The sequence below is a fragment of the Mirounga leonina genome, unplaced genomic scaffold, assembly GCF_011800145.1.
Source record: "Mirounga leonina isolate KUSES-001 unplaced genomic scaffold, KU_Mleo_1.0 Mir_418, whole genome shotgun sequence".
NCBI classification, from domain to species: Eukaryota; Metazoa; Chordata; class Mammalia; order Carnivora; family Phocidae; genus Mirounga; species Mirounga leonina.
In genome coordinates this window covers 5,508,021-5,520,587 of record NW_023270739.1, presented here as the reverse complement: position 1 = coordinate 5,520,587, position 12,567 = coordinate 5,508,021, and the positions used below count along the sequence as shown (strand labels likewise).

The window sequence follows — 12,567 nt, the reverse complement described above, 5'->3', positions numbered from 1 at the left end:
GCTAGTTTCTAATGCTCCTTCCAGCTCTGAGATGCTGTGCTATAAAACGGGAGAAATGTGAACCTTTGGTTGCTATGATCTGAAAATATTTTGAATGTGGAGAATCAAATTGTACAGCAGTGCATGAACAAAATAGTATGTTAATGACTAAGAAGATTGTATTTAATCCAATGGGAAACAGCAGAGCAGCGGCTGCTGGTGATGTGTGTGTGTGCGGCTTCTTTCCTTGAGTTCAAACATGCACTTTGAATCACTAATACAGTAATCAGGCCTCTGGCAGCCTATCTTGCCCAAACACACACACACACACACACACACACACGTCAGTTCAAATTAAAATGGGGGGGAATTCCACCACGGCAGCTTACATCCTTGCTGTATCTGGATTTTTTTCTTTTTTTTAAAGAAATTTTTATCGTGGTGAAGGTGCTGCATTGACAGCTTCTGGAGCCCTCTGATCCCAGACCTGGGACATGTGGGCCGCCAGCCGAGGGTTTTATTAGCATTTCGCCTTTGCACACAACTACCTCCCCGCAGCCGTCACAATCCCATCTGGCAGCAGGGGCCCCCGGACCCTCCGCGCGGCGAGTGGTGAGATCCACTACCCCCGAGGCACCCCGACCGAAGCGCGTGCTCGCGGCCATAACTGCGGGGAAGATGAACGCGCGCCTGCTCCGTGTCCCGCCCTGCCAGGCCGCAGGAAGGGTTAGATCGCCACCGGAGGAGGGTCGGGGCCCGGAGGCAGAAGCGGGCCAGAGGCCTCACGTGCGTCTAACCAGGACCCCCCCCCCCCATCCCGGCAAGTTCCTGCCCACCCTGGAGCTCCCAGGCCCGCAGGCCTAGGCCCCGCCGCGTCCCCCCGCCGCGAACTACCCCCGCACCCCAGGCCGCCGGCTCGGCTCCAGGCCCCCCCCGCGCCCCGAGGCGGAGGGCGCGGCCCGCCCCTCCCCGCCCGACGGCCGCGCCCGCGCCCGGCCCGCGCCGATTGGCCGACCTCGCGGCCCGGTGAGGCGCCCCGCCCCTCGGCTCCAGGTGCGGCGGGGCGACCGGGGCCGCGGCCGAGGCCGGGGCCGGGACGGGCGGCCGCGGCGCCATGGCCGAGTCGCAGCTGAGCTGCCTGGACGAGGCGCACGTGAACGAGAGGGTGACCGAGGCGCAGGCCGCCTTCTACTACTGCGAGCGGAGGCGGGCCGCGCTGGAGGCGCTGCTGGGCGGCGGCGAGCGGGCCTACCGCGAGCTGGTCAAGAAGGAGCAGCTGCGGGACTTCCTCTCCAGCCGGGAGCAGCAGGCCCTCCGCGCCGCCTGGAGCCCCTACGAGGACGCCGCCGCCGCCGCCAGCGCCGCAGCCCGGGGCAAGAGCAAGGCCAAGGCGAAAGCCCCGGCGCAGGCCCCGGCCGAGCCCTGCGAGTCCCTGGCCTACTGGCCCGACCGCTCCGACACCGAGCTGCCCCCGCTGGACCTGGGCTGGACCGACACGGGCGTCTACCGCGGCGTGAGCCGCATCACCCTCTTCACGCACCCGCCCAAGGAGGACAAGGCGCCCCACCTCAAGCAGGTGGTCAGGCAGATGATCCAACAGGCCCAGAAGGTAGGCCCCGCCCCCCCAGCGGTGGGACACCCCACTGCCGGGCAGCCCCTTGGACCAGGCCCCACCTCAGAAGCAGGGCCTGGGGCAGGACTTCCTGACCACTCAGGAAAATGGGCCCAGAACCCTCCCTTAAGCCGAGGGGCTGGTGAGGCCTCTAAAGAGGATGGATGGGGACGTGTTTGGCAAATCACAAGGTGCTGGACAGTTGTCATTATTACAGGGTCCAGAGGGGCTGGCTTTCCTCCGCTCTGTGCTGCTTTTTCCCTGTCAGGTTCCTCTCTGTAGGGCAGAGTGGGGGCTGTGGGGCTTTGTGGTACAATGGGCCCCTCAGAGGTCTTGATAATAACGCATGTGCTGCCCAGGGGTTTACAAAACCTACCCCAGGCCATTTTCTCATTTGGTCTTCAATCAACCCCGGGAACTGCGTGGTGGGACTTCCCCATCCCTACCCCAGCCATGCTGTTCTTAGGAGGCCCCCCAGGGACAAGACGGGACTAGCATTCACACCCCCTTGGGGGCCAGTACTAGAAGTCAAGCAGCCTGGATTAAATGAAGAAACGTATTTTGAGCACCTACTATGTGCCTGGCTCTGTGCTGGCCACTTTGACAAGGCGCATCACTGGACTCAACAAGTGGGGTTGGGGGTCAGGCAAGCTCTCACTTACTGTGTCTCTCTGCTTGGGGGTTGAAAGGAGGAGATGTTTCCAGAGTGGCTAGTTAGAATACTGGTGGACCAGTAGGTTGTGGGGCAGGGGGAAGAATTTAATCTTTACTCCGTGCCCTTGCCTAGGGGCACCTTGGGTCGGGTTTCCAGGTAAAACAGGACATCCTGTTAAATTTGAATTTCAGATAAACAACAAATAATTTTTAGTATTAGTATGCCTCAGACATTGCATGGGGCATACTGATACTAAGATGTTCTTTGTTGTTTGCTGAAGTTCAAATTTAATGGAGGATTCTGTATTTTTATTTGCCAAACCTTGTTCCCCCACACAGAGATTTGTTAAGAAGCACCAGCAGCCTTTAGTGCCCGGTGCAGAATATACAACAGGAGTGGCTTGAGCTCACCCTTCTAATTCAGCTCAGTGGATGTGGTTGAGTCCTGTTACCCCTGGAGGCTGAAGTGGCCTGGGAGGGAAGACCAACCCAGAAAGACCAGTGGTGACGCTCCTCTTCCTGGGAGGGGTGATGCAGGTTGTTGGCTAGACTGGCTGCCAGGAGGAAGCATTAACTTTTCACTGTCCATGCTTCCACCCTGCCTCTCTAAGAAATTCCTCCTTATTTGCCTGAGCTTTCTTTGTATACTGCATTCTGCAAAAGAGAGAGGCAAATTTGAGAAGAGATGGAGAAAAGACAAGGATGACGATACTGTGCAGCTGGGATAAGGGGTCAGGTCTCATGATGCAATACTAAAAGCCTTGATTTGTTAGCACTTCATATGTGCCAGGCACTGTGCTAATAATTTACTTTCATCTTCTCTTTTGCTTTTCACGACAACTCGGCGAGATGGGTATTTGCCTTTTTTGTTTCAGAACAGTTACTTGCCAAAGGTCATAGAGCAAGTAAGTGGCTGCCTGGTGGTTGTACGGCAGGGCTAACCCAAGGGCCTTGAATGGAGCTAGCCTGGTCACAACCTGGGGTACAGGTTGTGTGCCCCTGTTACAAAAAGGGAGAGACAGGACCCCTGCCCATTGGGGCTGCTAGTCCCCCGTGGGATGTCAGGAGTCTCCTGTGTCATGCAATGTTCTTAGCTCTTTAAATATTTAACAACAGAAACTTTAACAATTGTGAACGAGTCCAGTATATACATATTTAACTAGTCATTACTTCCTGAGTGCCCACTGTGTGCCGGGCTCCGGCCATAGAAGGATATAAGCTGTGGTTTTTGCCCTCAGTTAACTCAAATACCGGGGGCATGTGCTGGAAGGAAAAGCATTTTTTTGAGCCTAATCTGGGAGGGCTTCCTGAGGGAGGTGAATTGCACGGTTGAAAGGGGAAAGAGAAGGAAACTGGAATGGGCAATTTCTCCATTAAGAAACTTGGGAGCAGGAGCAAAAGATTTTTCCTTCAAAACAGCAAGCAGCTTTGGGGGCGCCTGGGTAGCTCAGTCGGTTAAGCGTCTGACTTCGGCTCAGGGTCCTGGGATGGAGCCCCAGAGTCATCTGGCTCCACACTCAGCAGGGAGTCTGCTTCTCCCTCTCCCTCTGTGCCCCTCCCCACCCCCCATCCCCCACCCCCCCACCCCCCGCCGCTCCACTTGCACATGCACCTGCTCTTTCTCTCTCAAAATAAATAAATAAAATCTTTTACAAAACAAAAAAAACAGCAAGCAGCTTTGGCAGGAGGAAAGAGCTCTCCTAGGGGGAGTACTGTGTGGGGCTTGGTGCGAGCATCCCAAAACTGAGTCAGAAGCAGGTGAGCACACCCCTGGCAGAGGCAGCCCCTGACCCTGTCACTGCCCCACTGGACTCCCAGGCCTGCTGGGCCCCACCCTTACTCACTGTCGCTCTAGGCTCTACGGCACCTTCTTCTCAGAGACCCCCCTGAAGTAGGTAGGACAGAGAGGTTGACCTGTTTCACAGGTGAGGAAACTGAGGGACAGAGGAGGAAAGGGACTTGCCCAAAGTCATGTGGTTGGTTATGGAAAGACCCAGATCCCTGGCTTCTGCTGTAAAGGCTATACCTTCTGAGTGCTGCCTGCCCCCGACTGACCCCAGCTTGTCCGACTGACCCCAGCTTGTCTAACTGGCAAGCAGCCTTCGAGGTTCTTCCCCTTCCTTTTCACCCCGAGGGAGGGAGTTTGCTTTGTCTGCAGGGGGAGTCGGGCAGCCGTGAGGTGGTTTCTGTGCTGCCACGAGGGGGACTGCCGTGGGGAGGCAACAGGACACGCACAGACAGCGGTGTCCCAGAGAGTTTCAGATTTTTTCTCATTTCATCTTCAGTAGAACCTCATGAGGTGCTGTCATTTTTATTCCTGAGTGACAAACAGGACACTAAGACTCAGGGGAGTGGCCGGGGCTTACCCACTGCCACAGACCAGGGGGGCTTCGAACCTCAGGGATCCAGAGAGCGGAGCCTAACTCGGGGGACACTTTGAAAATCGGATTGGGGGTGGGGGGAGGCAGAGGGCAGTGAGGAAACCAGCCAGCAGCGGGTGTGGAGGTGGGAGCTGGTGGCCTGGGAGGAAGGCCCTGGAGGCGGGCAGTCAGGTCATCGGCAGGGCCTCTGCAGACGGCCGAAGGCCCTTGCGGCTGTGCTCACTGACTGGCCGTGTTTACTTGTGGGGCGCGGTTTTTTCCTGCTGCCTTTCCCCCTATTTCAGTGTCACTGAATGACGGACGTTGCTTCACCTGCAGGCAGAAAAGGTGTCTTCGGGGACCGAGCAGTGAGTCCCTGGCCTGTCTCACGCTGACAGAGATGACCCGGGGAGGGGGCTGCTGCCTGGGCTGCTGAGATCATTGTAACCGCAGAGGGCCCGGCGGGGGGCGGGGTGGGGGGGGACGACTTCAAGTGAGATCACATGTAGACTGGGAAGCTTTGGGTTCTCACGCACAGAGCAGAAGGAGAGGACCCATCAGCTGCAGTTTGGATGGGCTGGTCGTTTGGAAGGAGAATGTTCATCTGGTCACTGGACAGATAGTTTGAGGTTACTGCGTGCTAAGCACTTTAGTAGAAAACAGACATGTAAAACACACCCTGCTCTTAAGTAGCCTAATAGTCTTCTAAACCATTGTTAGAATACAGTGTTAGAATACAGTGTGCGAAGGCCTGCCAGAGGGCGTGGCTGCAGGGACATTGACGCCGACCAGGTTAGGGAAGGCCCTTTGACACTGAGGATCTGGCTATGAGCGTGTCCGAGCACAGCAGGAGGGCAGAGCCTCCACCCATCTTTGCACCCAGGCTCCCTTGTGCTTCTGCTTTTGAGGCTCCTGTGTGGGTTTAGAGAGGTTGCCTATAGAATAGAAAACTTACTGGCTCCCTACCTCAAAGCCTGACCCTTGGCCCTGCTCTCCTGGGCCCCACACCAAATGCACTGCACTGCCTACCGCAGGCCGCCCCGTGTCCTTTGAGCCTCAATCACCATGTGAGGCAGAGTATTATCTTCATTTCTTCAGAGTCCTCTGAGGTCCGAAGGGGTGAAATGGTTTGTCTTTAGACCAAGGACAAGATTATACAGCCTCCCCAGGTTCCTGGTCAGAATCACCAATGACCCCACGAAGATTACAAACACAACCCAAGAGAGAGACTGGTGGACTAGGCAGCTTTGATGAACCAGGAGCTCTTCATTCCTGTTGCAGTGGAGACCTGCCTGGTTGATGGGGGACAGAGCAGCGTGGGTAGCAGGCCTGGCCCTACCCCTCCCCTGCCTGTGGCTTTGTCTCCTTTCTTTCAGGGCCCGGGCCAGGCGCTGCCTCTTCCTTGTTACTTTATCAAGTTTTCAATTCAAAAATGACCATTTTGGGGGCAACCTGGGCAGCTCAGTCAGTTAAGCGTCTGACTCTTGATTTCAGCTCAGGTCGTGATCTCAGGCTCATGAGATCGAGCCCCACGTGGGGCTTCCCACTGGGCGTGGAGCCTGCTTAGGATTCTCTCCCTCCCTCTGCCCCTCCCTGCAGCTCCCCCCCCCACCACGCATGCTCTCAAAAGCAAACTAAAGTGACCTTTTTACTGTCAGACGTGGCTCCTTGTTCGTTCACCTGTGTGCCTGGCACACAGCTCGCTTTGGGAGAGCCAGGGACTTTTATCCTCAGGGACTGGTAGTTTTGGAAGAGTGAGACTCCACCTTACTCCTCTGAGTCTCCTTTGCAGCCCCCCCCCCCCCACGGTCACAGGCAGTCAGTGATTTGCATAAATGGTTGGAAACTGTCTCCCATTGGCCATCCGCCTCTCCATCCCTCTAGAGACGCAAGTATCTGGAGAAGTCCCCCATTGAACTGCACATTACCCAGGGGACCCCTTTAATCCCCATTGTAACAAACTGTCCGGCAGCAGAGAAAAGAAAGCTGTAAAGTGGGGGGGGGGGGCAGGGGGGGACAGAAGGATTTGGGGAAAAGCACCAGAGCAGGAGGCATGGTTTGCCAGGTTAGCAGCTTGGTTAGAGGTCTGGGCAGTTGATGGGGGTGAACAGCTGGGAACATGGGCCCAGGGGGTATGGCAAAGTCTTGGAGTCTCTGGCTCACGATGCCAGGAGACTCACCTTGCAGGTGGCAGTGTTTGCCAGTGAAGAGAGTCCACTGTCTTCCCCTATTAGCCTCAGTCAGCGCTCCCCTCATTCAAGGACACCCAGCAGATAGTACTGAGCACGGTCTCTGTGCCGAGCCCCATGCTGAGCATTGAGATATTGACATGTGGCAGATACAAAAAACAAAAAAAAGTCTGATCCACCAAACCCTTCTTCCCTGCACCAGTAACCGTCCCGCACGGACTTTGATTCAGATCAAAGGGACCTTGATCCCATCACTGTATTCTAACACTGTATTCTAACAATGGTTTAGAAGACTATTAGGCTACTTAAGAGCAGGGGTGTGTTTTATATGTCTGTTTTCTACTAAAGTGCTTAGCACACAGTAACCTCGAACTATCTGTCCAGTGACCAGATGAACATTCTCCTTCCAAACGACCAGTCCCAGGGCAGTTCCAGAGTCTCTGTCCCATTGAGGCTGGTGCGTAATGGTGCAGCTGCAGCTCCAGGGACTGAGTGCTTGCCAGCCCTTCCGGGATCTCGCCCCAGCCTGTCCTGGCGGCGCCCCTGCCGAGCCTCGAGCTCTTTGGCTGTTGGCTTCTGAGCGTCTCTCCTTTATACTCAATCACTGATCCCAGGAGCCAGAATTTCTGAGCAGTGGAGACCCAGCTTCATGTCAAGGTCAAGGACAGGCCTTGAAAGACCTTTAAATTGAAAGGTCATGGTTTCTGTCCAGATCTGGCCACTCACTAGCTGTGTTCCTTTGGGTGAAGCACTTCCTTCTGTGAGGCTCCTGACCTGCAAAATGGGACCTAGATTTCTGGACGGTTTTGAGAAACAAGGAGGAAACTACGTGGGAAAGCTAAGGATACCACAAATGTCAATTGTTCTGGAAAGTAACCGCTGCCTTCTCTGTCCTCTCTCAGAGCAGGGGAGGGAAGTGTGGCCGAATTTCCTCCCAGGAAGTGGGGCTGCTGCAGCCAGGAGATGAATTAGGGGCGTTAGGAGTCACTTCTCATTGCTGGGGGCCCTGTGCAGGTGTACGTCCTTTTTCCTCCTTAGAGTGAGAGAGGACCAGCTGCCTGCTGCCCCACCACCACCACCGCATTTACCTGTCGGCCTTGATTTGGAGGTGGCTGTTAGAGTGGCTGCCTGCCTGCTCCACCGTCTGCAGGGCGGTGGCCTCTGAATCCTCAGCCGAAGGTCTTCTCTAGGATCTGCTGTGGGCAGAGACAAGACAGGAAGGCACAGAGGTGCCCCAGTTCCTAAACTGGGCATCCCCGAGGGTGTTCCCCTGGTGCTATCATCCAGAAGGGCCTGACTGGCTGCAAGGCCCAGCCCAAAGAGCCTGAGGGCAGTCTGGAAATATTCCTCAGGAACTAAAGCTTTCATAGTTGGGCAGTGGGGTACAGTGGGGCCGACCGTGTTTCTCTCTTTGGAGGAGGAGGAGGCCTATGCTTGGTTCCTCTGAAATCTGACACTTTGGGTCCCTGAAACTCTGAGGATGGTTGTTTCCCAGGGCATTCAAACATCAAAGATGGGCCTCAATAAAGGGGTGATTTCTTCATGACTTTCTCTTGGTTTTGTGGGGGGCAGATCCGGGTTTGTTGGGCTGTGGTCTCAGGAGACCAGGCCACTGCCAACGGAAGTACACAGTTGGGAGCCGGGAGCCTGGGTGTCCTCATTCTTGCTCAGGTTGTCTCTCTGCTCGCCCACTTGGTGACCTTGGGCAAATCATTTGACCTTGCCAGGCCTCCATCTCTGCATCTGTAAGTGGGGATAATTCTTACCTTCTTGCTTACTTTCACAAGTCTGCTCTGAGGCTCTAAAGCAAGACTAGGAGATAGCACTTTGAAAAAGATGAGTAACATATGCAGATAAAAGGGATTTCTATGAAGAGGGGCTAACATTGTTGAAAGATGGGTGCTACCCTATTTCCTTTAATTAATCCAATCTTCAGCATTTTCCCAGAGGCTCGGGAAAGTACAAGGTCATAGAACTCGGAAGAGGCTAGCTGGGATTCCACCCAGGTTTGAGTTCAAGGCTTGTGTGCCTCTGCGACAAATGCCATTACCCTTGGGGATTGCCTTCTGGGGCCACCTCTTCCTCTGAAACTTACGGAAACAAAGTGTATTTGCTGCCAGCCAGGCTCTGGGAAGCTCACAGACGAGTTTGGAGACAGACGAGGACCCGGCAGCTAGCTGCTCTGATCTGTGCCGAATGGGTGAGAAGATTCTCTCTACTTGGAGACGTTGGGGTGGGTATCATCTGGAAACTGGGTGTAGGTAGCTTCCAGGGACCGAACGTTGTCCTCTTAATGGCCATTTTCTGGCCGCCCTGGGGCGTGTGACCTCACGGACAAGCTGAGACCTTGATGGGATTCCCAGCCGCCAACCCTAATCCTTCCATATTGTCAGCCCCTAGGATGCTGCCTCCCCTTGGCTGGTGACCAGATCCACCTCCCTTTTCTCAGAGTGCACAAGGCAGAGCCTGTTCTCGGGCAGTATTCCAATCTGGACGGGGGGGAGGTGGGGAGCAGGGCAGAGAACAATTGAGCCAGGGTGGGTCCTGGCTGCCTGCCTGCCTGCCTGCGCTCCTGGCACTGTCCTGAGCAAGCCCCACCTCCCTGAGTCACTCTAGCGATCCCTGCTAGGTCCTTCCCCCACCACACCTCACCACCCCAGGTGCGTGACCGGTCAGCTTTAGGGGCAGCTGCTGCCCTCCCCAGTTTTGTTTTTGCTTCTCTGAAATCCGTGGAGTCTGTGGATTTGCTAATGATCCCATAATCTTAGCCCCGGAGTGGAGCCTATGGCTTTTCTAATTATTAGTCTCTCTGGACCAAGTTTCCAAGAATCTGTAAGCTCATCCCGGTATAGCTTGTATGGTGGTCCTCATTCTGTGGGGCTCTGCGGAGTGCTGCCTGGGTATATGGCCGGCTCTGGATATTCTTTTTGTTCGCTTTTCTAGCAGTAACTCTGCAAATGCTTGGGGCGGTGGCAGGGACCAGGGTTCTTTACTTTTTGGTGGGTCTCTGAGGACAGACTATGAGTGTTCTTAACTCCGCCCCCCCTTCCCCTGAGGGTTCCCAGACTGCCTGGAGCTTCCACACATTTGTTCATTCATTCAGCATGTTATTGGGGACCTATTATGTGCCAGGTTCGAGAAATATACAGCGGAATAAAATGTGGGCCCTGACCAGATTTTAATGGGGGTAAAAAGAAAAGAAACCACAGGGCATTTGGGGGAGGAGGTCGATGGCTGTTCATGAACAACACTCCAATGCCAGACATGCAAGTGCTGGTCCTAAATGAAAATTTATTTCATTAAATTTTCACAGCAAGCCAGCAACTTTCCATTTTACAGATGAGGAAACAGGTTTAGAGGGAGCAAGGTCACACCGCTGGTAACCAGTGGAGCTGGATGGAACAGAGTCTGATTCCCACGGAGTATGGGGCTGGCAGAGGCCTCCCAGGAATGGACAGCTGAAGCAGCCAATGTGGAAGGAGGGCGGGCAGAGGGCAGGGCTGTACAAGGCCGAGGCCAGGGAGTGCACAGATTCACTTTATTCCTTGCACCCCAACACCCTCTGGGCCACCTTCCCCAAGCGCACCCCTCCCTGCACTCTCCTCTCTGGGGAAGCTCTCCCAGATAGCATCACTTGGCAGTGACCACAAAGTTGTCCTTTCTGCTTCTTAAAACCTCCCAGGTAAACTTCCAGCCCCAGTTGTCTTGCCCTGGTGGATCAATCCAGAAATACCTCAGCAGGTACTTTCTGAGTCCTGCCTTGCTCTGCCCATGTATTGTCTAGTGCTCAGAACGCCAGGCCAGTAACCCAGACCAGCAGCTGATCCTAAAAATCATCTGTGTATCTTCATCGGATTTTTTTTTTTGGCAGCTGATTTATCTTCCTAATTATGTTTAGCTTTAAGCTAATGTTAAAATGAGCTTGCATTAGATAATTTTCACTAATTAACACCAACTTAGTGCAGGGAAGTCATCCCAGAAGCCCGCCGTGGGGCACGGAAAAGCTGGCCTCGGATCTTAAAAAGAATTGCTTTGCTTACTCCCTAGTGGGTCACATATGGTTCTTCACGGCTGAATTAGTTGACCTTGCTCACATAGGTACAGTCTGTTCTCTTTCTCTGGAGAGCCAGCCTGGTCTCCTTTATGTTGTCCCCTTCATCAGCCTAGTTTGGGGTATGGGTGTCAAGAGGGAGACAGCCTCCTAGGGTCAGATCAACCGGGAATGAGTCCCGGCACCGCACAGCAGGGAGACATGACCTGCAGGCTCAGGAGCAGAGCCTGGCCCAGAGGCCAAGCAGTCGGGAGAGGAAGCAGCCTGGCTGGGCGGAATTGGGCTCCCGTGGCTGCTAGCGCATCACGGAGCCTAGTGTTTAATGATGTCTAATTAGTGAGCTTGAAACAATGTAACAGGGCTATAGACAGCTGGGAAGCCTCTGCTGACAAAGCACAGATGCCCTGCTGGTGGGATGGGGGCAACTTGGCCTCCAGGCGGAGAACAGGACTCCACAGGTCTTGGCTCTGCCCTCTTGGTGGGCGGGGCTGTGGTCCAGACAGTTTCCTCAGCATCCCGAGGGAAGTCCCCTACTGCGGAGGTCTTCTTAGAACATTTCCTGCGCATCAGGCTCTGGATAGGAGGGAATGACAGGTCTCTGTCCCCGCCCCCCGGGGCTCAGGACAGACACAGGCCTGAGCAGACAAGCATCCTGGGAAGGGCACACACCGCCCTCAGGGCTGGGGACAAAGAATGATCCTGGGACAGCCTCTGGGAAGAATGAAATAACGCTGGAGAAAGGGCATTCCCGTCACCACGGGGATAGGGTGGTGGCAGCATGACTTAGGACACAAGGTGTGTGTGTTGGGGTGGGGGGACTGCTGGTGTGTTTGGAGAACATTGAGTGATTTCATGTGATGTGAATTTATTGTCGGGGGGAGAGTGGGTTGGAAACATATAGAGGGTCTTCAGTTGGGTGAAAGGCTCGATTCTGTGGGCAGCCTGGGGCCAGAGTGTTTGAGCAGGGGAATGACATGTTCAGGGTTGTGTTGCTGGGTCCAACTGCCAAGAGGGAGAATGATTGTGTTGCAGGATTTCTCTGCCTTTAGTGCCCGTGGCTCTTGGTCACACCGCTTTGAAGAATGAAGAGGTAGACCAGACGAAGAGTGGTGGGCAGCAAGGCAAAGTTTATTGAGTGATAGTATAAAGCTCCCCGAGAGGGAGGGGGGCCGGAGAGGGTTGCCCTTGGAGTTTCTAAGTTTAGGGTTTTATGAGCTCTCTTGCGGAACTATCTTAAGCAAACAGGCTGTGCTGAGTCATGCCAATCAGGGCTTTGGTCACGTATCTGTCTACCTATTAGGTTCATGTCTACACGCTGATGGTCTTTTTTTTTGGCTGACATCTGGGGGCTTATGTCTTAACTGCCCCTTGCCCATGATGGTGACAAATGCTTTGTGGTTAATTGTCTTATTTTAGGATGTTTTGCAGAAGTCACTTCTGCAAAGGCTGCAAAGCAGAATGTGAGGGCGGGTCCTGTCTAAGCTGCAGAACAGGATGTCAGCGCTGTTTTACCTTAGCTGTCCTGACTCCATCTTTTCTTGTTAGGGACCCTGACCCTGACTACCTAACTGTCCAACTCACTCCTAGCAGTTGGGACTGCGTGAGCTGGTCTCCCGTCCAGCTACCGCTGAGCCCCTCCTGTGTGCCAGGCACCGTCAAGGAGAAAGGGCAGAGCCTGGCCATCGGGGGGCAGCCCCATACCCGGTTCTGTGGAGGAACCAC

The 12,567-nt window shown here is 54.6% G+C and overlaps 1 protein-coding gene across 1 annotated transcript in view; it reads left to right on the top strand.

Moving 5' to 3' along the window:
• Window positions 1–1,093: 1,093 nt before the first annotated feature.
• FAM83F (family with sequence similarity 83 member F) overlaps window positions 1,094–12,567 on the top strand; it is a 33,898-nt gene continuing 22,424 nt past the window's right edge. Inside the window, exon 1 of the mRNA XM_034987257.1 lies at window positions 1,094–1,588. Within this exon, the coding sequence (XP_034843148.1) occupies window positions 1,094–1,588 (495 nt within the window). The remainder of the gene's footprint in view (window positions 1,589–12,567) is intronic.